Below are 27853 nucleotides of genomic sequence, written 5' to 3' on the forward strand. Positions count from 1 at the left end.
TTCAATCATTTAACCATCGACATTGTTGACTGGGGGCTCGGTGCTTACATCTATCTTTCACTAATTTAACTTTCAACCAAAATCGAGCCTGGGTGGGACTTCTATAATAATTTAAATAAAATATTGTGAGCCCCCCACCCCAACAATAATAACACACCTACCACAGTGGCGGCATAACAACCCGTCACGCCACAAAAAACAACAGCTGAGATGGAGTTTAATATGTCTTTATTTGTAATTTAGGCAACTGGTTCATAATACAACATGAATATAAAAAGTGTTAATTTAAACGATAACGCCAGGCAAAAAAACAAAAAAAAAACAACCCAAAAGCAACCAAACAAACAAAATGTGCTAATACAAAAGAAACACGAAACACGTGGTTGACAATTTAACATCATATTAGTTACACATTTGAATCTCGTATCACTTATTCTAATATACTGCATACCTTTACATACATTTCAATATAAGAATGCATTCCTTTACATTCGTTTCACGAATATATTTAATAGTGTAGCTCTGACAGGATAGCGCATTATACAAATAGTATGAATGTTGACATATCGTCGTTTAAGTCGTCATGGTAATCAAAACAACAAACGTTTCTTGAGAAATAAAAAATCAGTAAGTTTCTTTAATATATTTCTTTACTGCCGGATATTAACAATTATTGGCATATGATTGGTCCATTATTTGGATTAATCTTCAGTATTTATGTTAAAAGTTTTTCTGGCGAGATGTATATACTCACCGGTTCATAATTAGATAATGTGATTTACAAACTGTGTATATATAGGACTCATGGCACTAATTCAGCTCCCATAGTAAACCATTAAAAATTCCAGAACTTTAAATTTCGGAATGCTTATGATCAAACCAGTATTTTTCAGTATAGACTTAGCAATAATGGAAGTTTCTGCGCGGAATAAGTCACATGTCCCGTAGCATTTCTTTTACATCTACAAGTTTAAAACACGCGTTTTCAACTCCGCACTTAAACAACCAGGTGTCAATTTCAGTAAGGAGTGTTCTAAAGTCAAACCAGTGCAGGGCATGATATTCCATCAGTAAGATTGTTTATTTCTTCAGTTACAAAGAAGATAAACTCTCAAAAGATTCCTTTTACTAAAGCGTTTTTTTCGTTATCAACCAGTCTCATATATACTCTATGTCATCTTCACCTATTTGTTGACTGGTTCTCATTCTTACATATAATTAGTACCGTGAGTCCTATTTTGACCTATTTGTTGACTGGTTCTCATTCTCACATATAATTAGTACCGTGAGTCCTATATCCACCCATGATTTACCCAACAGTAAAGTGCATAAGTAGACAGAACACATAGGTCTGCTTGGTAATGGTTACAGTAGTGAATTAGACTGCAACTCCTTAAATACGAATATTAGCAATGGTGGATTTCAGGTAACATTTAAGTATCTAAGTTTCATTTTATAAAATCAGAAAATATATTACAATAAATCCGTTTAATCAATAGTTACCTTGTTGTTATCGCCATTTGTCTCTCTTTAATAAAAGACTAAAATATATTATCAGCGTTGTCATAGTATGCGATAAAGAAGTAAAAGGTCAATGTATGACTTACGAAACGGAGATTCAAATGACATAATTACTTAAACAGTAAAAAATTGTGGTAGATATTAAAGTGACCATATCTGAAGCAAACTGTTTCAAAACAAACTAGCAAGTATTAAACTGGTGACCATTATTTCTCCATAAATGACAAATCGTCAAAATTTTATATTAATGATTTGATAGATATTAAGTCATGAGCAAAACACCCCATCTTGCATCGTCCATCTACACCCTCCCTCACTTCATGAGCAAAATACCCCATCTTGCATAGTCTATCTACACCCTCCCTCATCATTTCATGAGCAAAATACCCCATCTTGCATAGTCCATCTACACCCTCCCTCACCACTTCATGAGCAAAACACCCCATCTTGCATAGTCTATCTACATCCTCCCTCACCACTTCATGAGCAAAATACCCCATCTTGCATAGTCCATCTACACCCTCCCTCACCACTTCATGAGCAAAACACCCAATCTTGCATAGTCCATCTACACCCTCCCTCACCACTTCATGTCGAAAATTGCTATAACAATACTTGTGTTTAATACGCAACTGAAAATCATTCTAAGGTAGAACAAATGTATTCATTTTGCTTGTTATCTACTAATAGAACCAGAATTTTGGCAAAACTATAGAAACACTTCATTATTAAAAAGTCAATAACTGTAAATTTCGGAATGCACATGATCAAACCTATATTTCTCAATATATAACCAGCCTCGATACAGGCGTCTGTGTGCAAAACGTCACATGTCCACCGCATTTTGTTTGATCTATATATGTTTGAAACATGAGTTTTCATTTCTGCACCTAAAGAACCGGAAGCTAATTTCACCAATGAGTGTTCCAAAGTCAAGCTTGTGAAGTGATTGATATATCATCAATAAAAATATTGTCTAGTTTTGTTTTCAGTTACAACTTGAACAAGCTCTCAAAAGATTCTTTATACAAAAATGTTAATTCTATTATCAACCAATCCTGGTCAGCCTGACCCATATATCCTCTATTTTTTCTTCATCCATTTCCAATCTGATTAAAATCAGATCTTCTCTGTTATAAATGAAGATCTGACAGAGACCGCTCAGGGGTCATGTTCTGGTAACCTATGTTACTACCATAATCGCTAATTTTATCAACCAATCAGATGAAGTCTTATATATTCGCGTTTGGAGAAAGAGCAATGGGGATGAAGAGCATCAATGTGTACCGAACGATTTGATTCACTTTCAGATTTTTGAAAGATGCATTTTCACTGGCTAATTCAAAGGTCACAAACATGACCCTTAAGCGGCCGTCGTCAGATCTTCACCCAGTACAGGGGAGATCTGATTTTAATCAGACTGCATCCATTTCATTGACTGTTCTCATTCTTCTATATAATTAGAACGGCGAATCCTGTATGCCACATGACGATTGGAAATACTCAACTGGAAAACAGAAAATGGTGCATAACCTAATAAAGGAAACATGTTTAGTATCAATGTATGATCCAAATATATGAAATGATTTTATTATATAACACGAATGGATTACTGTGTGGTTTATCCATCCGTGGAAATTATCTAACACAAAATGGCTCTATTTCAATTAAATAATGCTTACTGGAAAGCAAGTCATTCGGAGAGGAACTTTGTAGACCCAAGAAAGTGCAACAACAGGCGTGAAGTTTTTAAACAATCATCTACAGAGATAGTAAAGGTGGCTACGATATCTATGTGGCATTCTCTCAATAAATATGTTATATAGTGTTTATGATTTAATCAATGCATTGCATGTTAGATTACTCCAGGGTACGGACTGTTATGGTCGTCCGTGTATCCCCTATATTCGGCTGAAGGTCCATGAAGTTATAGATGGTCATACAATCCCTTACAGCCACGAAACCAACATGTTATTAATATTCCCAGTCCCATGGTGAATGCGTACAAAATAAAAGTAATCTGCAACAAGTTGAATATTTTGTTATTGACTAAAGTCGGCATATTTGATACATTCAAAATATACTTGATAAAATATTACATGTATGATTAATCTCTTAAAGAAAAGTCATCATATATAACTAGTTATGACACTGATGCACTCCATCAAAGAAAAAGACAAATACTGGCAATCACTAAAAATTACAAGGACACGCATATGCTGATGAAAACTGCTTTCGAGTGATTTTACATCGTATTTTTATTAAATATACATTTCTAGTCTAAAACTAATACATCAATACCATATACACATTGCACTAAGTCATACATACGTTTCAGACCTATTGACATTATTAAAATAAGTCATTTAAGATCGTATTAATCAGGCCAAGAATTTTGTTCCATTCCTCTTGGAATCAAGCATAAATGTCTTCCCTAGCTGGCGTTGTTTGCCACCAATTCTTGCTTTGAAACACGATCAAGCACCTAAATGTTCTTACCGTCTCGTGCTGCTAAGACTGCAGTTACAGTAAGTGGCCAGATATATTTCAACAACTGAGACCACGTCATTCAAACAATTACCAGATATCGGTTATGGCTTAGTTTTGACGCCTTCTATATACACCCGACAAACTGGTCAGCAGACGATATATTGACTTGCATGGACGTTTATATATATATATATATATATATATATATATATATATATATATATATATATATATATATATATATATATATATATATATATATTCTGATGAAATCCAAGATTTTATCGAATTGTTTTTTTAGCGTATATAGTTGGAAAATGAGTGATAATGTTTGGAAATCCGAAAGTTCTATTTTGTTTCAGCCTGAGTCACGTCTACATCTGAAATCTGAACCAATAACTTCATTAGGATGGGGGTAGGTGTGATAGTTTCAACAAAGGCTGTGACATCTTACGTTGGACATCATCTTTCTTACCTGTCATGATATCGTCAAAGATACTGAAATATATATGACCACATACGTACCAGGATAATTGATTGAATTGGTCACTGATTGTTTAATGTCACATCAACATATGTAAAGGTGATTGTGTCAAGGCAATATACACTTTCCTCTATACCAAGAGTTACGTTAGTAGTGAAGGGGGATATCCCCCTTCACTAGTTACGTTCCCTATATGACCCTTAAGCCGGCTTTGATTATAAATCTGGAGTTGGCACTGTACCAATGACACTTCATACATGGACAAGTTTGTTATTGGAAGATTTAAGTCTTGCATTTAAACAGAAAACAAGTCATTTGTTTTAAATATGTTCTATGCAAGCGACGGGCTATTAAACAGTTTATTACTGTTGTAGTAAATGACTTTATCTTCGATGCGGACCTTTAGTGCAGTGGATGGTTGTATTTAGACCGGTACAGTGAACTGTCTCTGTTTATGATCATAGACCACGAGAAGAGATAGGTCTTGCATTAAACTAAAACAAATTATTAGCAAAGCATTTTATCAATATTTTCAGCAAAGCATTTTATCTATATTTTCAGCAAAGCATTTTATCTATATTTTTTCTTTTATACTGGAGATTGACAAAACGGCCCAAAGTTATCTTCACTTACACTCCAACGCTCGATCATTTACCGCGTAATTCATAACGCTGTATAGCAAAGACAGTTTTAAAAATAAAAAAAAGGAAAAGTGAGATTGGAATTATTTGTACTGAAAATGTAAACATGTAGAATAATATACATTAATAATACCTGCTCGAATCAAACGCTTTGATGCAATAAGCCCGACAAGAAAACGGCACGTGTGATTCACCTAATGTAAATCTGGCGGCGTTACACAGCGTTGCCATTACTGTCCGAGGCAACAGCCAGAGGTCGCTCGAGTATTGCCAAGACACAACATGGCGGTTGACCCAACTTGGTTTTGGAAAGATTCTAATTCGCACCTTACCGGTCTCCAATTCAGTATAAATGGATGATGTAGTAGATTTCAGGCGCCAGATTTTTAATGTAAATATAACGGCTTATACTGATATATCCATTTCAATCCATCTTGCACTAAGTCAAGCTTGTTCTGCAACTTAAATCCCTGGTTAAAGTCTAACTTTCACAAATTGGTCAACTCTGACCAGTGGTTGCCAAAAGACACTATCAGATATAGCAACGTTTACTTTTATTAGGCACCCCGAATATCCGACCGTCTTCTAATTCGAACCGATCCAATGACCCCCATGATTATCATACGAGTACAGGAAACATTTGCATATCTGTATATGTACGTACCCATCTAATTAAGACCAGTGTTCCCCGGAGAGTTCAGATAAACGGACTTTTACTGTACTTACATTAGTCGTCTTCAAAACAATTACAAACAACTACTAAAACTATCGAAGAGAAATGTAAACAGCAATTGTTTGGAGTTATTATATAGCTTCAGCTTTTATACATTATCATATAAAATTTATTATCACATATTTACACACATTACATTAATAGATGCCCATTCTAAAGCATTTCGTCAAAATTCGCCACCAGGTCATAGTTTTGCATATTGGCTTGTTCTGACCAGGCTGAGAACTGGGCTCCATCCATCTCGGAGGCTACTTGATTGTCATCCCTCAGACGGTGGGCGCTGCCGCCAATGGTTTCCCTACACTCTGGACATTTTCCTTCTACCATCGCTCCACCACATTCACCAATAGCATATATATGGCCTGTTTGAAGAAACATAAGTATGTGATATATTATCCATGGCAATTCTTCTGTTTCGTTTATTACTTAACACAACACATTTTAGATGAGCGAAATTACAACAAAAAAAAAACACAGATATAAGCAACTTACCTGTTGTTCAGAGACAGAGATGGTTAATTAGTTAAATTAAAGTTTTCATTGTGGTATGATCATTAAACTCGTATTATAATTAATGAGCGCGTGTTTTCACCAAAACAAAATCGTTGACATGAAAGCGTCTCCGAAAGCTTGTTTACTAGGATCGCATACCTCGGGAATACCTGCATTAAATGAATTTAAACATTTTTGGATTCGCTTAGTGATAAAGCAAAAATTTCCTGCATATTCTCTGAAACAAGAAAACTGCATTCCAATGCTTCTAAAATAAACGTTTAATCTTCTTCTTTGCCCAAGTTTGCTGACTATGATGTTGAAAGATACCGAATTTCATGTGTACAATGTTCAGCAAGATGAAAACAGTGCAGATCTTGTCTGCCCTCATATTAATCGCAACCAAATTAGGCCCCTATGTTATTTGGAACAGTGCAGTGTCAGATCTGCAGATAATGTATTCAGCGCAGTGCATGTTACGAACCGGGATAATGTATACTTACCGTTTTTACACTTGTACCAGTGACCCTTCTGTGAGAAATCCATGGCATTCAGTATCATTATTCTCTCGTCGTCGTTGATGCCAAGTCCAGAATGAGGATATTTTTCCTCAAGCTGCTTCAGTTTTATTTCTACCTCTTCGACTGTTTTCTCATTCTGTTTCTCCCCGCTATCCAACTGCATCTTCGTTTTCTCGGTCCACTCAGTGTCACAATGAGGTGCATTTTCCCTTTTTTGAATGCTGCACATTAAGACCTCAACTCTGAGGCTCAGTCTCACTCTAGTCAACTCCAGTTTGAACTCCGATAGTTCTTGTTCACTAAATCTGAATCTTTTAATTAGGGTCCACTCACGAAGCCCCAGAAGTTCTTTCAATAGATCTTGTCGCTTTTCTTCGAAAACGATGTCCTTGTACTTGGAATTAACATCTGCGATGCTTTTTGTAACACTCAAATACAAGTTGATTTGATTGTGGATTGCAGTAACCTGGTTTTTGTTTCTCGCTTGCGAAATACACGATTGAAGGAACTGACGATCATCCTCGATTTCTATTTTGGCAATTGCTTTCAACACCTCTTCTCTATCTCGACTAATATCATGGTAGCCAATTTTCCGTTTCACAGCGTCAATTTCCCGACTACATTCTTTGATGACATTTCCATATCGTTTCGAGTGAAGAATAGGTGTCTTGCATCTTGGACAAACTTTCAGCCCTACGCTTCTCTCTGGGTCCTTTTTATCCATATACTCATCAAGACAAGAAAGTTCAAAGATATGACAGCAGTCTTCAAGCTTATAAAAAAGAGCATTCGGATCATCTTCCTTGCCAAAAAAAATTTCAAAATGGTCCCCATCCTCACATTCTCTACATATGCATTTCTCGCAGTTAAGTGCAATGCACTTGTGCCTGCAAGTGGATATTACTCTTCCACATGGTTCATTGCATCTGGATCTGCTACAATCTTCGCTACATATTCGTATACACTTAAAGCCACTAGGACACCGTCTTCGACATTCCCACTGACAAGGTTCACGGCATGCGATGCATGGCTCTCCGCATTTCTTGCTACATTTACTATGTTCACATGCATTCATGCATACTTTTTCACAAGGAGGACAAACCTCTGTGCAGTCTGCTTTGCAAGGATGACCACAAATCAATATTCGTTCACATTTCTTCCTGCATGGTATGTGCAGTCGACCCTGGTGACATTTGCCACATGTGCCCGAACAAGAATGTCCACAGTCAAGCACTGTTCTGCACGGTATTTTGCACAGAAAATGTTTTTGATGTGAACATGCTATCTGACACTCATGACCGCATTTGCCTGTTACCTTGACCAACTCTGTACAATTATCCTCATCGTTGCAGATCTCACCGCATCTTCTTTGGCATATATGGCCGCATGCCAGTTCCTTGTGGCACCTTTCATCACATTTCACTTCATTGACATCCTCAAAGCACCTTTTCACTTTTGTATGCCCACATCTTGGGAGTATTACTTCAAGCCTTTCTATGCATTTTCGAATAGATTCGTGGCAAAGTATCTCATGACAATGCCCGTTCTCACAATATTTCTCGCAAACCTTTTTGCAGGGTATTTTGTGATCAGGGTCATCATTATGACATTTTCTACTGCAGGTGTGACCACAGTCCATACGAAACGTACAGGGCTGATTACACCCTCCATCTGTATATTTTTCGAAATCCTGTGGCGTCTCAACGACCATCTTGTTCTCTTTATGATTAAAGCACTTCAGCTCAAGATGTTTTCCACAAAGCCCCTGTGTCTCTGCCTTAGAAATAACCTTCTCCCAAAGATCAGATGCTTGCCTAAGACATGCCATATTTCCAATTACAAAAAGACCCTCTCGTGCCCGTGACAAGGCGACACACACACGGTTGGGAGCTTGCAGATATCCAATGTTTCCCTTCTTATTGCTCCGAACTAGTGACAGTAAGATGATCCGATTTTCTTCTCCTTGAAAGTTGTCCACTGCTGTGATCCTAACCTCAGGCTTGTTTTGTATTTTTGCCTTAGCACCAATATATCCTGGAAACACATCACCAACAGTACACTGCTCAGCAATTCTTATGTTCATCAACAATTCATCTGTTTGCTCAAGTTCTCTGATTTTTTTTCTAAGTAACTGTACCTGATCTTTATACAAAGATAAAACAGTTATCTCGTGTTGGAAATAACCTTGAAGGCGCAGATGGCGGTAAAGCTTTGAAATGAAATCTGCCTCGTATGTGTTGCTGTGACTTAAAGATTCATCAAAGTTGTCTTCCTCTTGTTCATGTGCTATGAAATAGAGATTAGTAGCAACACCTTTGATATCAGAATACTTGAATACAGATTCGTGGTTTTCCAGGGACTTGTAGATATGAGGCACAAGCAATGACGCTATCTCCGGACGCATACGATGTTGATTCTCCAGCTGCTGATAATACATTCCATTACGGATGAGGCGTTCAAACAATGACACGTCAGTGTGGTGCATTCGGGCTAAGCTATAGTCGTTGTAAGCCGGCCTTAGCTGTTGGTGATCCCCTATCATGATGAGGTGTTGACATGCAGAGGAAAGAGCACCTAGGACATGTTGCTCTGAGACCTGGGCAGCTTCCTCAATTATGACTACTGGTGGTGCGACCTCCTGAAGAGTGCGCGTGTAGCGGGCCGCTGCAGTAGTTGTCATGGCCACAATGCAAGCGTCTTTCATAATTTTACAATCCAGAAGATTCCTTGCTTCCCGATATCTCCTGGAGGCGTCGTCATATTCCCTCTCGTGTCGATGGAGTTGTTGACGCAAAGGAAATGTTGCCTCAAATACCCAGTATCTGTACAACCTCCATCTATCAACAGTAGACAATCGCCAAATATACCTAAACCTCTCAGTTTCTTCCTTCGTCATGCGATCTTTGACAGAAAGTTCTTGTATTATACTTCCCATCAAAGCACTGATCTGATTTTGCTCAATGTCTCGGTAATATGGATCCTCACGTAATATCTCCTTGTCAATCGCAACAACCGGTCTCCTTGCAAGATCTTCTTGTGGCATGATGGTGAGACCCCATTCATCCTCGTTATCATCGAGCATTCTTTCAAAATCTTCATTCATAATGTCCTTCTCTGTTACGTAATCAGACTGCGTATTTTGTATTCTTTGACTACTTAGTTCTTTTCGATTTGAAAGAGAAGGTAAATCTAGCCAAATCCATAAGCTGGTTTCATTCATTGGTCGATGCCTTTCTCTGTAAAGTCGTCCGACCAGCTGATTGTACATCCATGCTGGAATGAAATCCAATTCTCTAAAGGTTCTTTCATGCACAAGGCATGTTTTGTAGCAGTTAATTGAGTTTTTAAGTTCTAAAATATTTCTTTCTATCGATTTCAATTGAGCATAATTTCTTCTGAATGTGCACATATGGGGTCTCTGCAGCTTTCTATGTGATTTTAATGTAAATTTGTCAAGGTGTTCAATTTCGCATCTGGACCCTACTCTGACAACATCCTCTGTCAAACACTTTGCCATGACCGGAGTGTTCAGCAGAAGCTGTAGGAACTGATCCAGGGCATGATTTGTGTAGCTCACTAACAACATAGGTTCTCGTTTATGTCCTCTCCACGTGTGTTTATTGGAAAGAAGCAGCTCTGCGATTCTTATTCCCATTGTAGTTTTGCCTGTCCCTGGTGGACCTTGGATCAATGATAACTCCTTTGTCAGCGCCAGCTTCAGAGCTTTATGCTGAGAAATATCAAGACCTAACTCAATAGATGATGGCCACGTTGTTGAATCTCGAACCTTGACTGCACGAATATTTTTGATTGGTGCGATTGTACCGTCTCCATATCTTGTCAGACAAGTGAACGACATTTCTCCACACTCCACAAGGTATCTTGGATGCTCTATGTCGTTAGTGTTTCCCAACAGATATTTCCCAAACGGAAGCGTGCATTCTCCATGTACAAGGCCCAGTGCTAATTCTTTCAGCAGGGACAGGGTGTGCGAATAAGCTTCATAAAATGCTCGACTTTCAAGCATCACGAAAGTTTTTTCTACATGTGCGGCCATGTCATTATTTTCAAGAAACTTGATGTTTATTTTTCCATGTCGCAAACAATCTCTATTGACTACAGTTGCATAGTGCATCGTCTTGAAGTCGTCAAGGGAAAGACATAAGAGAGAGCCATACTGCAATACAGAGGGGATGTAAAAATTTCCCCGGAAGTTAAATTCAAACTGCAACGCCCATACAATGCCATTGTCAACATTTGAATCTGTTGAATGCAACTGTACTCCTTCAAATAATCTCACGTCTGTACTTCGAAATTTTGCAATGGAACCTCTTTCTTTATAGCTGATGTAGTCACGTATTCCTTTGCACAACGGTCGAATGAAATCCTCTCTAAATAGGATGAACATATGGGATACGTACTGTCTATCACTGTCAAACTTCTGTCCAATTTCGTGTTTAGGTATATCGGTTTCTTTTACCTCTCTGATTATATCGATATCAGGTAAAATTGGAAGTGTTTCAGCAAATAGCTCTCTCCGAAATTCTTCGTTTTTTCTTTGTTCCTTTAGTTTATTTTCAAAGCTTTCTGATATACTTTTCAAAAAAGTACTCTGTGTTTGAAGTCTCAGATCTTCATTGCGATGTTTAATTATGCTTTCAATTAACGACCTTGCAACTGTCGTATCATCTTCTTTTAAATTCACAGTGTCTATCATTGCTTTCATAACCAAAAGAAGTCCGAAGAGAAACCTGTCTTCTGCACTGTCCTTTGTTGGGTTAGTTATCATTTGTTTCAGACTGTCGATGACATCTTTTCTCTCGAAGAACTTGTTTCTCCTCAATATGTACATCACGTTCCGCTTGTTAGTCGGGCAAACTTTGCATTCAGCACATCTTACTAAGATGTCGATGAGAGACCAAAGCTTCGGGCATTTTTCCTCCTTGTGTAGATATTGATTAAGTTCATCCGATCTCATGGCCAAGATAACTGCTATTTTATCATTGGTATGGCATGATCGAGATAGATATTTCAGAGTGCCTAGGAAACCGTGCTCATCGACCTGACCATATTGCCTGTTTCCGATTTCTTTCCTTGTTTTCGGAATGATTTCAGATCTTCTGGGGAATGGCTGTGTGTTTGAAACCCTGCCTTCAAAGCAAGCTTTCGTCTTCCAGATTTTTTGTGAGTGAGCCACATGATAGTTAGTATCATTCCTTGGGTAACTAACATTCTTATCATGCAAGTTTAACTTCACCTGACTTACATGTCCAGCTTCCCATTCCCTCTCTTCAATATGACGAGCTGACAGATCGCGTCTTTCCAACGGTGTTTGGCAGCCATAATTCGTAGCTTCTTTACGATTGTCTTTGTCACTACGATGGGGATCTTCAGTAAGTTTACTATGTCTATTATCAGATACAAATCTTGGAATTCCGTCGTCCTGCTTTGGTCTGTGATGTGCTGAACTCCTATTACTCGTATTTGTAGATGGACTTTCCAAACTAGGTCGTTCTCGATTTCTTCGATAGGTGTCCCGAACATCTCTCCCATAATTTCTGCTTTCTGATGAAAAATCAAATGTCCCCTTGCCATCATGTGGAGATTTGTTATTTAAATCTTGAAACGCATGCTTTTCATTACCCCGCTCTCCACTTTTTTCCTTTATGTTTTCTCTCTTTTGAACTAATAGTGATTTTTCTCTGTTCTCCCTTCTGCCTTGAAAAAATCTAGAGCTTACTGCGTTGGGAGGATCCCGTCTTCGATCACATCTGCGAATTGGTGAACTGCTACGTCCGCTACTTCTTTGTGCACGTAGAAATGACGATCTTTCTGCATATCTTTGATTTTGATCCAAGATCTGATGGCCTCGTTCCTCAGGCAAAGAATTATGTATAAAATCATTTCTATTTTGTCTTGTCCTAAGATATGTGCTTAAATACCTGCCATCATCATGATGACTATGAGACGGTCGTGGAAATCTTTGGTCAGATGTGTCAATGTATCTTTTTCTTTCTGACGCACTTGTTTTGTGAAGTAAATGCGATCGACTGTTGTTTACATTTTGTGTTTCACTATCTCTCCGTCGTTTAGATCCACGTTCGTCTTTAGAGTATGGTTGCCTTCTTTTCATTGATATGATACCAATTGCGTCATGGTCACGCTCTTGTATGGTCCTTACAAGTTCCTTCGGATGTTTCTGTACATCCTCATATATCTCTCCTTCCTCTCTCAATTCAATACTCTCGGTTTTCTCTCTGTCAGCCTCGGAAATTTTATCTACGGTTCTGGTTGTGTCACAAACTCTGTCTGATGAAATGAATTTCAAATCGCCTAGTTCGTGGATATTTTCGTTCAACTTATGTCCTTCTGTTGCAACATGATAATACTTTCGTGAGGTAACTGAAGGTACTTTTTCCTGACATTGTCCGGATCTGTGACAGTCGCTATTTACGAATCCTTTATTCGATATTTCTCTTTTCCCCTTGATTTGTGAAACATATGGGACCGATACTTCCTTTTTAGTACTAAGTTGCAGCAAATGCGAACGGCTGTTGGTTACATTTTGTGTTTCATTATCTCTCCGTCGTTTAGAGCCACGTTCATCTTTAGCTTCCGGTTGCCTCCTTTTCTTGGATTTTATACCAACTGCGTCAAGGTCACACTTTCGTACGGTTCTCAAAACTTCTATTGGCTGTTTTTGTACATACTCATCCTCATAAACCTCTCCTTCCTCTCTCATTTCGTCGCTCCCTGTCTTCTCTTTGTCAGTCTCTGAAATTTCATCTGCGTCTGTGGTTGAGCCACAAACTCTATCTAATGGAATGGATTTCAAATCGCCTAGTTCGTGGATATTTTTGTTCTTATGTTTTTCTGTCGCAACATGACCATACTTTCGTGAGGTAATTGAAAGTTCATTTTCTTGAACTTGCCTGGATCTGTGACCGTCGCTATTTCGGAATCCATTTTTTGATATTTCTATGTTGCTATTGCAGTTTGAAACATTTGGGTCTGATGATTCTTTGTCAGCACTAAATTGCAGTAACTCGTCCTCCACAAACATACTCTGTCTGTTTCTTTTCCAGATACCGCCACTGAAATCTGTATTCGGATCATCTTTGTTCAAATCATCACTGGTGATCAGAATATCTGAATAGTCAATTTTTGGACGCAGGGAAGCTAATTCGGATATATCTTTGGCATCTTCCCTATTTCCAGATGATTCTAAGATTTCGCTGTTATTGACGTGTTCATTTGTCCGAAGAGCAGTTTGTCTTTTACGATCGATCACTATCCTTAAATCGACAATTTCCGAACTTCTCCCTTTCCTTCTACGTCGAGACGTAGTTGTTCTATTTCTCATGCCTGTCTTCCTTTGAAGTTTACCCCCGCTAAGTTACTCGTGTGCTGGTACTACGCTAACTAACCTGTGAACAAAAGTTTAAGTGCATATTACCAAATGCATCCCATGCAGCGTAACGTGTTGTGCTTGATTTCATCAAGCTTTGAGTAATAAAATAAATCAAACCTTTCTGCAAGTGGAAAAGGACTCGAAGGTTATATGGATTAAAATTATGTTTATTAGCAGGAAGTCTATCGCATCAATTACGAAACCACAATCCATAGCATCTATGATTTATCCGAAAACCCCAGGGGCGGATCAGAAGTATATAATTTGGGGACAGCATAAACAAGTAGGCGATGGGGTCTCTGGGACGCAACCCCGAATCAGGTCCCAGTGGGGGAAAACTCCGAAGTTCCTCGATTTTAAGCATTTCGTGGACTTATATGTAACTATCTAACTGTAAAGGAAAATTACTCTAGGAAACGCACCAATTGATTCGCAGTAGAGCTCGACTCCACCACACCCTCCTTTGTTCCCTCCTTGCAACCAGTGTGATCAAAATGGCATCTCTACTTTAGATGCAGCCATGTTCCAATCATGTGATTAAAAAGTTGTTCGCATATGGTGATATCGGTATTACTATTGAGTTCATTGATAGACGCCCCAAGATGTTGCAAGTGACCTGAAAGTAGTTTCAGGAGATTTCTATGCATTGTGAACAGTTTTGAAAAGCCTGCGGTGTTCCATGTGCAGACCGATGTTAGAAGTCAAAATGACAAACAAATTACTCTCCGGATTTTGTCGGAAGCAACGCCACTACCAGCATAGGCCATTGGTCCCTAGGGTCAGCCTCGTTTTTATTTATCAATTTAAAATGACTTTTTCCGTTGAATTTGAACTAAAAATATATAAGAAGATTAGCAGATTAGCTTGTTGAAGCCTTAAAATTATATATTTTTCATTATTATTTCCTGTTAAAAATGAGATTTTTAGAAAAACCCGAAACCACGCATATAGGAGAGAGTTGTAGGAATGAACTTGGTGGCAATAGCGTTTAATAGGAAGTAAAGGCTCTACCTCCGGAACAGTTTGAACCATAAAATGCCGGCTGCTCAGTGTAAAATCCTTAGGTAAATAGCACCATCCATATTTAAGTACGTTATACTCGCGGTCAAACGAACTCAACAACCCGTAAAATGTATGCTCAGACTAAGATTGGTTCAAAGTGTACGCTTACAGGATGCAGTGATGAATCAGAATGTGTGTGTATGTGTGTGTGTGTGCTGCGTTTGTGTGTGTGTGTGTGTGTGTGTGTGTGTGTGAGAGAGAGAGAGAGAGACACACACACACACACACACATGTTAAGGAAATAAAACGAGATAATACTGCTAGATCTTTTGAAAAATCGAACCTTACGAATACTAGTAAACAGACTTGAAAAAGAAATAAATATCCTGAAAAGAAAGTTGAGACAAAGCTATCAGCAGACGAGTGATGAATATAGGGATAAGGCTTCGGTAAATGAATAAAATTCCAAAACGCCTTGAACTATCAGCTAATCAGTTGCTGATATCAAAGTCATGCAGAGTTAGGTGACATGTTCTTAATTATATGCAAGACGTCGTGCCCACAGAATATTGACAAGATCTTCAAAATATGCCTGGTGAAGAAAGGAATTATGGATTATCCAAGAGAAAATAACAAAACGGATCTGATTGAGATAATTTAGAGAAAGTCTTACGTATTCTTATATGTAAAGGATGCAAAACACTGTCAACATTGACAGAAACACCCAAATCCTCGCGTGGAATGGTACAACGGTGTCGCTTGGCAAGTAAATTAAATACGACATAACTGTTGTGAATACAATATTTTAAGCCTGGACCTTTCCGCCTTTCATAGTAAGATGAAACAATGATGAATAAACTTTCATGTCATGAGAGAGAGAGAGAGAGAGAGAGATGCTGTGCAATTTCAGTTAACAGTAATTTTTACAAAAAGGAATGGGAAACATCACTGTTAAGTCTATGCAATAAACCTGGAGAAAAAAATATATTGTATGGAAATATATACTAATTGCAAAGAAATCAAACATTTATATCCATAAGGCAAATAGATTTTCGTGATCTTACTATCTTCAAGAGACGGTCTAAAGTTACAAGAGGCAACAAAATACGGCATATACAACATTCCGTGTGACAACAACATGCCCAGTTCAACGGTTTTGAAAACTGTTGATTGTTTAACATCCGTACACTTATTCAGTAGGATTACTTTCTTGGTTCAGCCTAGCCCCTTTGATTTCCATGGAGCTTTTATAAACGAGGTGTCGCTTGATACTAATAATAACGTCTCACCACCCATAAGCCAACCAATAGTAAGTATGGTGGTTACAGTCGGAAGCGATGATGAAAAGAGGTTGGGGAAGGTGGAGAACAGGCGTTCAATAAGATTGGCATAATAGCTGTTTGAGATTTTTAAATGGATAAATAGGGATAGAGGAGGGCAAAACGCCCCATTTAACAACTTTTTGTAATTTATGGCATGATTTACATGATTGTGTTCGCAATTGGACAATTTAGTTAAAGTATGCGTTACGTCTAACATAATGGAATGATGTTTGGTTACAATAAAGAAACTATTTGCGAGAAAAATGAAAAATGGTAAAACTGTATAAAGGGTCATGTTGCCCCTATGGTGGGGCAACACGCCCCCTCCGTTGCATTTTGCCCCACAATGCATTCGACATCTGTAAAAGTCTGTAAAACTACAGGAATACTATTGAACTGTAAAATCAAGTATTATTCCTATATGGACATTTTATATATGGCAAAGATGCTAAAACTGCATACTGTTGCATCATTCAAATTAGCACAAGAATGTGGATAAGAGTGCATCTACAACAATGCTCATGTCTAAATAGTCCCTAATTTACACCGTTAATGAAGAAAATGACAAAGCCCAAAAGTTGTGAAAGTTCCTGGTAAATTCTTTATTACTCACACTTAGCACAGGAAAATTGCTTATTGAGGGTGGTGTCACATGATTCATGGCACCACCTGGAACATTCCATGCACTGCGACCAGGAATCTTCTATTAAGGGATCATCACTTCCTCCATATTCAAATTCGCAGTTTCCACAAATGTTGTCTTTATCATGTGTTGTGTCTGCTGACAAGGCGTGTTTAGTACCTGACTTTGGACCCGAAGCCTATTTTCCCTTTTCATGGTTCTCTATACAAGTTGTCTTCATAATCTTAGATGGTTTCCTTTTTGTCATTTCTACGTATCTGCTTCCTTTTCTTCTGTATTTCTTTCTGTTTTGAAACTTTGGTTTCATTCCGATTGCTCCCACTTGCCTGTACAGTACTATCACATTTGCCTTTTGTATTTTATATCGTCTTTCTTTGCTTTTCAATAAGCATATATTTATACGGTGATTATCTTAAGTTAATAACTGATTCTGCCTTTCGTTTTCTTGTGCACTGACTGGATATTCTAGGTTTTGGCGAAAGTTTAAGCAATATGTTCATAAATGCTGAATCGTCTGCATTTTTGCATTCGTTATTAGATACCCCCGAGGTGGCACTTTCCGTTCTTTCAGCAAGAAAAGCTTCGTCAAACATTTTCAGATTGCCTGTCTCCTCGACGGCGATGGCAGAGTGATGTGTTTGTTGCTTATCAGGTGACTGAGTATAAATTGTTTTGTTTGTCTCTAGATTACCCGACCCATCCAGTGGCTGTAGAACTACGTTAGCAGAAACTGAACAGTTTTGCTTGGTTCAGTCAATGTTTCTGTACTGTCAGAAGTGATCATAACGCTACTAATCGATTGATCATCAACTGACCTATTTCGCTCATTCGATGTTTCTGTATCACCTGCCCCATAACTGATTGCTTGTCAGCTGTCTTGTCCTCTTAAACAGATGTTTCTGCATCACCCGGCCTCTCCAACATGCCTATGTATTAAGTAACCGACAGGTGATCAGCTGTCTTATTTGCTTCAATCAGTTGTGATGACATGGGTAGTGCTTGTTGACACGCATTAGGCCTATCTGATACTGGCTGAGGTTCATCAGTTTCCATAGAAGGAGCGAAATCGTCATCTGTGAACTTATATGGATTTAAAGGCCAAAGACTGCAGGCTTCAAAACCAGTAACAGTTTTATGTAAACTCGCAGATCGGTTATATGCTGAAGAATTGAAAGCACTTTTTAGTGCCTTGAAAAAATGAGACATCAAGAGGTTGGAACTGATGTGTGCAATGGGGAGGAAAGGTTATCAGCACAATCCCTTTCTCGTGTGCAGAGAGAACAGCTTCCAGCGTTGTATGGCTATGGTGCCCATCAAGAAGAAGAATGTGTGGAAAGTCCTTCGTACATTTCACAAAACAAGTGAAATGTTCCAGCCATTGCAAGAAAATATGACTGTCTGTCCACCCACTTGGGCTACACAAGCCCAGTGCTCCGGCTGGTGCGCCATTCATCAGTAATTGTTTCCATTCGTTTATGTGGGTAGATAAATGCTGGCGGTGCAAAAGTACCGGCCGCATTCATGGCACTTATTACAGTAATAGTTTGACCATGTTCACCGCTTGTAACTTTACCAACTGATAAAACACCTTTTGATGCAATGATGTTTACTGGCTTGTGAACATTACTGATGCCTGTTTCATCCATGTTCCATATTCTGAGACCATCAGCAAGTGTTGCGTCAAGAGATTCCTTATATACTTAGTAAAAATTGACTACCTGTAGCCGGTTAAAGCCCACGGCTCTGCTGACACTGGATGCCTCTGGAGCTCTGATGGCTAGATTTGGATGCCTTTTCATAAAGCCTTTCATAAAATCAATCAATACCTGCTGCATTGCCTTGAAATGGATGGTTTTTAATATTCAGATGAACCGCTAAGTTGTATGCCAAACGCTATACGCCAATAGTGGTAAGTCCAAATAATGCCTTTTCCATCGACTGGATGTGCTCAATTAGAAGTAATTCATAATCAGGCTTGAAAAGAGTAGTCTTACTTCCCAGTTTTGACCCTCCAGGTTGCGAAACCTTCAAATATATATGTCTGCGCAAAGTTTTAGCTGGAGTTAGATAATTCCTGGCAGCAGCTTTCAATGAAGTTCCAGAATAAATAGCTTCAAGAGCCGCTTTTAGAGCTGGTGGCCCATAATTTCCTCGATCAGTTTTATTACGAGGATGTATATTAAAATCACTATGGTTGACGAATCTAGGGACATTGATTACCACAAATAGTACTACAACTATTGGGGCCCCGAGTGGCTGAGTGGTCTAAAGCGCTCTCCGTTACGGATCATTGTCATCTCACCTCTGTCTGCGTGGGTTCGAGTCTTGGATTCAGCCAATGTGGCTGTGTGAGAAAGCTTGCCAGTAGCTTCTCGTGGGTCGGTGGTTCTTTTCGGGGCTTTCAAGGGTTCCTCCTCCACCATTAATACTGGCCGCCATGTATAGCCTACCGTGTGCTGAAAAATGGCGTTAAACCCTACAACAACAACAACAACTATTCCCACCCTAGCGCTAAACAAGCAACTTCAATAATTCGCTCCATACTGGGTTTATGTTCAGATTCATAATGTATCATCTCTCTCTCTCTCTCTCGTAATTGACTGTATTACATATGTATGTGTTTCTTATGTCCTGTATTTTGTTTACTACTGCCTTAGAATGGATCACAAACCAGTCAGAAATGACAAGATAAGATTAGACAGGGTAATACACTGGTCAGTTTTAATGTACTTCACCCCAAGATAAATGACCCACAATTCGTTTACAGATGCAAGCCAGGCCCTAGGATGTGCGGGGCCCAAGGCAGCTAACTTACCACTTATCTGATCTAAGCAGGTGAGAAACAAAAGTCTAAATAACTGATAACCAATCAAGCACGCAGTCTGACCCGCATGTAATTAATTATCACACGCTGTACGTGTAGACAAAGATGTAGTCAACGGAGTTAAATATACATTATATTCATATTCGGAAGCTGTAGCTGCAATTATCTGCACCGTAACAATAGTAAAGGGGATGTGGATAGGAGGGAGGGGAGTGGGGGTGGTGGGGGTGGTAGCGGAGAACTCAGTGGGTAGAAAGGCAGAAGGTACTAACATTCATTATTCCCCACCTGTCATATCTACCATGGAACCGTTTGACGACAAATGTCAGACAGCACAATAAGAGTTTACAGTTCCTACAACACGCGAAATTTTTGTTGCGCACACAAAAGGAAATGATTAATAAACCGAACCAATGAGACCAAAAGTTCAGTAAATAACTGTGTGTGTGTGTGTGTGCGGATTGTTTGAAGGTATCGTAATGAGTAGAATCTCCATCCTTTCCCAAACATAGTGGAACGTATCCTCCTTCCCAACCTAGTCTCAAAGAAAATCATACTTGCTTTCCCAAACATAGTGTAACGTATCCCTCCTTCCCAACCTAGTCTCAAAGAAAATCATACTTCCTTTCCCAAACATAGTGTTACTTATCCCTCCTTCCCAACCTAGTCTCAAAGAAAATCATACTTCCTTTCCCAAACCTTGTTTCACAGAAAGTCATATCTCACTTCACAAACCTCGTGTCACAAAAAATAATATAATTCGTCCCAAACTTCGTGTCACATAAAATCATATCCCTCTTCCCAAACCCTGCGTCACACAAAATCATACCCCAATTCCCAAACCTCATGTCACGGAAAATCATATCCCCATTGACAAACCTTGTGTCATATCATCTCTACCCCTTCCCAAACACCGTGTAACAGAAAAGCATACCCACCACCACCGCTACAACCATGTGTCACATAAAATCATATTCCCTTCTCAATAACTGCAGCTTAGCTTTAGCTTGAAAAGAAGCATAAAAATTATTTTTTTCCACCGCCCCTTTCCAACAGTAAATAATTACCATTTACAAATACAGAAACGTGCTACAAGTTTATTTTGTGAATTCATTGTATGATATATTCATCTGCAAATGTATTTTTCTATCATTTCCACACATCCACAAACTGACTGTCGAGATTCTGATAAAACAAACTACAGTATTTTGGACATCGTCTTAAAGCAGGAAACTTTACAGCTTTGAATAATTATTACATAAATAAATTCAATGAAAATGGAATCTCTACCTAAATTTAGTATCAGATACTTTGGCCTTGTTTAATACGTATTTTTTAAAATTTGCCTAATTTATGTTTATTATTTAATATCTACTACTACTACTGTACCAAGCTGAAATCCATATATATATATACTGTCTCCTGCACATAAATGTACCTTCGTAAAATAATCCAAATTATGTTAATTTGTATCGATCGTATTATAGATGTACGTGTTACGTATGTCATGTATGTTGTGTATTTTGCTGCCATGGGATACATCACCAAGCCATAGCCAAGCAATGACGAGGAATATTTTAAGAAAAGAAGAAAACACTAGTGGGGAAAAAACTATCAGGGTACAATTATAAAATGAATTTTAGTGTACATTGGTTATCGTAATATGTACATCGTTACGGTGTCCAACGCAACCCCAATTTCGTGCCTGTTCGATGCTACGGTGAACAAAAACGTTTTCAGTCTGTAGTGTACTTTCAATACATTTTCAATCTGTAATCGACTTTCAATAACGGTACTTAGAATTAAGTAAGTATTATGTACATTATGTACACCTTTACAGTGGATATGCATACACTTGTGTACAAAGTTATGTTGAACAAAAACCTCCCAGGTCTCAACTCGACCTTGACTAAATTTCTAAAGCTAAGTACATTTCTTATACCCCTTTACAATTCATCTGTATACAGCTGTGTATGACGTAGTGTTGTGCAAGTTATACTTTATGTTATACTATATCCCGCATTGAGAGAGAGAGAGAGAGAGAGAGAGAGAGAGAGAGAGAGATAGCAATTTTCCAGGGAAAACCATACCTGTGTACCCATAAATAAAATACATTTCAAATTGTTTTCCACGCTGTTCCCAATACTCGAAGGGCTTCTGAACAATTTTTCATTTATTATATTCTCTTATTTAATTTATAGCTTTCATTCTTTCCTCCTTATATATCTAACCACAGTAAAAAATACTGTAGGTTGAAATTTCATTGACTGGCTAGCAAAGTCAAATATCTAAAATGGGAAGATGATAAAGTCTGACAAACATGCAATAACAACAAAAAAACGGGTTGAGTCCATTGTTGATAAACATGCAATAATAACACAACGGGTCGAGTTCATTGCTGACAAACATATACTAACAACGAAACATGTCGATCCATTGTCGATGTAAAATTATGGAGCATAGAGAAAATAAACAAACCCATTGCAATATTTTCATTTTTATCAATAACTTCGTCTCTTCGTTTCTTTCGTGTTTACTTCCTGAAAATGAAAGAGAACGTATCCAAATAATCCTACATCTTATGAGGCGCCGTAGCGGACAAAAGCTGGTCCAATCAGAACGTTGCCGTTGAAATTTTAATGTCATATGTCCAGAATTCCAATTTCACGTATTGTATAAAAATTATTGTCCTAAAAGCTCCATTTTCTAGGTCGAGATTTTAGATTGTATCTGTTGAATTAAACAGTAGTGGTTGAAAGTTATATTTTCTATGTCATGGTTTTAGATTGTGTCGTTTGAATTACACGGCGGTGGTTGAAATTTCAATGTCATACGTCGAGAATTTCTACTTTACATATTGGTTCAAAGAGTTTATGTTGAAAGTTCCATTTCAAATGGTGAATATTTAGATTTCATCTTCTGAATTACACAGCGCTGGTTGAACATTTGATGTCCAGTATCGAGTGTTTAGATTGTATCTTCTGAATTACACGGCTGTTGTTGAAATTTTAATGTCATATGTCGAGAGTTTCAATTTAACATGTTGAATCACATTGATTGTGCTGATACTTCCATTTTGAGTTTTGAGATTGTATCTGTTGAATTACACAGCGGTGATTGGACAGTGTATTGTGCTTGTCAGAATTGTTGTTTTTATATGGTGAAATGATGTGTTGGTGTTGAATGTAATAATACACAATGTCCACTTTAACAATTCAAAATAATATCGAGTATTAAGACACATCATTTGTGTATTCAATTATGAGGCGCTATTACATTTCATTCATTTACAGTTTGAAAGTTACCATTCACAGGTCGAGAATTACTATTAACTTCTTCGCTAGAGGTCGCTCTCGTGAATGGACCGCGTTATTTTTAAACAAGGAAGCTGCTTCTCGTTGCTGTGAAATTCAACATATGAAATCTAAATACTCGCCATACGAAGTGGAACTTTCATCACAAACAGTTGCATACAACTTGTGAATTAGGGATTCTCGACATATGATATTGAAATTTCAACCATCGCTATGTAATTCAAAATATACACCGTAAAACGTCGACATAGGAAATATAACTTTAAACCACCACTGTAAAATTCAACATATAAAATCTAAAATCTCAGTCTAGAAAATGGAACTTTAAGGACATGGAATTTGATCCAACACGTGATACTGGATTTCTCGACATACGGCGTCTCATATCCTTGTTTAAAATTAGCGCTGTGCGTTCACGAGAGCGACCTCTAGCGAAGAAATTCATAGTAATTCTCGACCTGTGAATGGTAACTTTCAATCTGTAAATGCATGAAATGTAATGGCGTCTCATATTCGAATACACACGAACGGTCTATTCCTGTTAAAGAAGAGTGAAAAGACGGAGAAACTTAGTCGAAATCGACGATTGTTATGGATACCCAGTTATCTACCGGAAATATTTTGAGCCTTCCAAGCATTCTAAAGTCTGCTCTGAACATTTGTAACAACTTTGGAATGGATATTTCAATGAAATGATATCTGCAACACTCAATAGGTTCCGCGTTACGTTTGATTTATTAAAAATATATCATTCAATAGGAAAACTGCAAAATAGTCTGGTTTTGTTTTGGTGCTTTACAGCACAACAACACAGATAGGTCAGTTAGTGCTGATGCAGTTGGATAAAAGTGTCTTGCCCAAGGACACACCATGGTAGCTGAACCAGGATGGTCCGATGGTAGGATTCTAACCTGTACCCAGAGACTGGCACACTAAACACTGAGCCACTGCAGAATAGTCCAATGATGGCAGACTATATGACTGTGAACGCTAATTTTGCCCTGTGATAAATAATAGTAACTTGATCCATAATTACTTCACATTAATGATCATTCATATGTATGCATTTGAAACTTAAACAATACAAAAACGTTTTGCATGACAGGCGAGAAGGCTGTACACGTTTCGACATCTAGATGGGGTTCCTTCCTTAAAAATGTAAGCCCTTCCTGACAAAGCCTATGAAGTATCTAATGAAAATTAGAGCCAAAAAAAAAAAAAAAAAAAAAAAAGAATGACAAAGGGACACGAGCCAGGAAACACTACAGCAGGTGCATCGATTAATCTTGTCGTTGTTGTTTTGGGTTTAACGCCATTTCTCAACGCAAGATAGGCTATGCATTGCGGTAAAGGAAGAACCCGAGAAAACCCCGGTAAGAACCAACGACCCACGGGAAACTACTGGCGGTTATCTAAAAGAAAAAAAACAAAAAAACACTGGCCGAGCCTGAGACTCGATCCCACGCGGACAGGTGGGATGGCAGTTATCGGTTCACCCTTATCCAACTACAAAGTCTCAATTTAATTTGAGTACTTGTGCGAGTTCGACTAAAATTTCAATTCAAGATCATGCCTTTACTTTGAAATTGGAACTTTTACTTTTACTACACTCCACAGCGTGTACTTAATGACGATCTTCGAGTACTGGCCCAAACGGAAAGATTTGTGTAAAACTATGCCAATGGAATTTTCAGATGCCATTTTCGACTTAAAATTGCAGTGATATTTGATCTCTTCGAGGTTTTTAGTGAAATACCAGCCTAATTTCTTGCAGGGGCACACCCAGCTCACCATATACACATATTAACTCCGTAAATTATCGTATTGGAATTACACCAGAGGGATGTATATCTTCTGAATCAGAATCATCGGGTGGTGCTGAAAGTGACTAGTATACTACTAATCACTGGTTTCCTTAACAAACTCAACCCTGGTAAAGTAAGATTAGAAGATAGTAGCTTCGACATCTAGAAGACCATAGGACTGCCGAAGTAAAAATTACTAATTATACTAAAGGAAATGTTTAGTTATATGATGTAGAAACACACGTACGAATTTATGTTGAAAGAGCATTAGAACTGCTTCCTTAGCACACAGTTGTTTCAGATACACTGCCAAATGACTGATTAACAAGATCAGCATATGATGTGCCGCTAGTGGACAAAATTGTAACTATGTACTGCGTACTTAAAATCCCTGTATTATTGACAGTATTTTTTAAATGCTCACTAACAGTGGCGTCACTAGAGTTGGTGTCACCCAGTGCGGTAACTCATGGTGTCACCCCCATGAACCTCATTCCTGCACAAAAATTCAAAAATTTTATAGACAGTCATGTGCGGTAACTCATGGTGTCACCCCCATGGACCTCTTTCCTGCACAAAAATTAAAAAATTGTATAGACAGTCATTTTTTATGCCACCCCCTACAGGCTGATATTCATGAATTCAAGTACCTGCAGAAGTTTTTTTTGGGGGGGGGGGGGCTGACAGGTGTCTTCTGACATGGCTATAGTGATGGCTGAGGTACTTGGAGTACCGAAATAATGTCATATAAATGTACCAGCCGAACATGCTTGGGTCTTCACTTTTTTCAGCTATGCAGACGAATTGGCGACCAATCTTCTTGTTCAGATATTTTATATCGTTAGTGATCTAAAGTTGTCTATACACTTAACCTTCAGATTGGAATTATCAGCTGACTACATTCCTGCATCATGAACGGATATAAATTTCGACTTTCCACATTTATCTTGTTTTTGTTTGCTTCATTCAAAAATGGCGACGGAGTTAAATCAAGCCGTATGATAACAAGGTCAGTAAAAGCTGTCCTTTATCACTGTCCACCCTTAGAAGTCAGATTATACAGAGTGAAAGTCACATGCTCTATAAGCAACATTGCGTTGGCAGCAAAAAGTCGCTGGTCGTATAGTCTGAATATACCGCCTCGTCTGTTTGTACCAACTACCGATTTAAAAAACGAAAAGAGATTTTAAACATGTACAGAACATTTCATTCATTTATTTATAATTTCAAACCCGAAAATGACAGCAACAAAATTGTCTTTCACGTTGATTTAACAAGTAGTGTAATTTCTATGTAAATTTGTGCAATGGGATATAACTCTCAACCTTATAGTAATTTACGGCAGTTACCGAGTAGGATGAACTACTTCACTCTGTTGAGGAAAAGAGTCTCGCATTTAGTGTACGCAATATGGCGCATTGTTAGTTTGCAAAATATGTTAAGCATGAAACGCGCAGAAAACGACAGTGTTAGGGCCACCCTGGTCACAGTCAGGGTAGAAATTATAAAACAATAAATGAAATGACTAAGTTCAGTGCATTTTTTTTTATCACATTAAAAATTTCACTATTGATGTCGGTAGGGGGTATACACAAACGGGGATTTATGCAACAAAACACCCAGAAGAAACAAAGTGCCGAAAAAGATTAATCGACATCATTGAACTAGTCATTTGTAATGCGCTTCAGTCCTTCGTTTTCAGCACAACGTTTATCCTAAATCCATGCTTCAATGGTATGGATAAAAAGAAAATTGGTGAGTGGGTATGATTGTATCAAGTTCAAGAGCGTTGTGAGCGTGTGTATGTGGGGCATACATACATGTTTAGTTCCTATAAACCAATAATTCGGACTTACCAGGTTTCGCAGAAAACGGTATTTTTGGATTAGTTAGATTCAAATAAGCGCACTGAAACTCTCTGTATACGATTATTTCGTGAATACTTACGGAAACTGATTGTGTTCAAATGATCTTTCATCCCTAGGCCGTCTCATCTTCGTGACGTTTCTCCGGAGCTATTACTTTCCTTGCGCATCGATTAGCGGGAATTAAAAAACGAAAGTAGAGTTACGATCGTTCAGAGAAGTATCACGTGTTTGAGTTGACGTCAGTTCTAAATCAACCGTTGACAAACAAAGGAAAGGTAGAAGACATTGATACAGTGATGTTTCATAGCAGGCATTGTGCCGATCTTTACAACAAGTTCAGTCGATTTCACAAAAAGACACACTGGTTGCATTGGCGAAAGCTCGCCGTACGATTTAAATCGTTCTGCCATGATCGGTTTCGATTTGATCCTCTTGTCTCAAATATGCACACGGACAAACCATGAGTAGTGAATGGGGATACCCTAGGGACAACTGGGGACTTAAAGACACCCTGAGGACAAACAGGAATTAACAATTTGGGACTGTCTATGTACAATGGGAATTTAACATAAGGAATGTATAGCACTAGTATAGTGAGGCACCCTACGGACAATGGAAAATCCAGTCAAAAAGGTCGTGGGCAACTATACGGACAAGGGGAATTTAACATGGGAAATTTAACATAGAAATGTATAGGGACAATGGGAATTACCATTACAAAACCCCTTGGATCTGTCTACGGACAAACCTTTTCAGCAGACTCTGGACCTGTCTACGGAAAA

The 27853-nt window shown here is 38.2% G+C and overlaps 1 protein-coding gene across 3 annotated transcripts; it reads right to left on the minus strand.

The window, feature by feature from the left end:
* Positions 1 to 211: 211 nt before the first annotated feature.
* On the minus strand, positions 212 to 27234 carry LOC149775188 (NFX1-type zinc finger-containing protein 1-like). Of its 3 annotated transcripts, XM_089944150.1 has the most exons (4): positions 27151 to 27234; positions 6865 to 14309; positions 6001 to 6231; positions 212 to 3028 (listed from the first exon to the last, which is right to left on the minus strand). In XM_089944150.1, exons 2-3 carry the CDS (start codon positions 14243 to 14245, stop codon positions 6023 to 6025), a joined length of 7590 nt encoding a protein of 2529 aa, XP_089800276.1. In that variant the 5' UTR covers positions 14246 to 14309; positions 27151 to 27234; the 3' UTR covers positions 212 to 3028; positions 6001 to 6022. The 3 variants fall into 3 exon arrangements, with proteins under 3 accessions (XP_089800276.1, XP_089800277.1, XP_089800274.1); XM_089944151.1 differs by lacking the exon at positions 6001 to 6231; XM_089944148.1 differs by having other exon boundaries at positions 212 to 6231.
* Between the last annotated feature and the right edge of the window lie 619 nt (positions 27235 to 27853).

This window comes from Sinohyriopsis cumingii, chromosome 19 (genome assembly GCF_028554795.1).
Source record: "Sinohyriopsis cumingii isolate HCF-2022 chromosome 19, ASM2855479v2, whole genome shotgun sequence".
NCBI lineage: Eukaryota > Metazoa > Mollusca > Bivalvia > Unionida > Unionidae > Sinohyriopsis > Sinohyriopsis cumingii.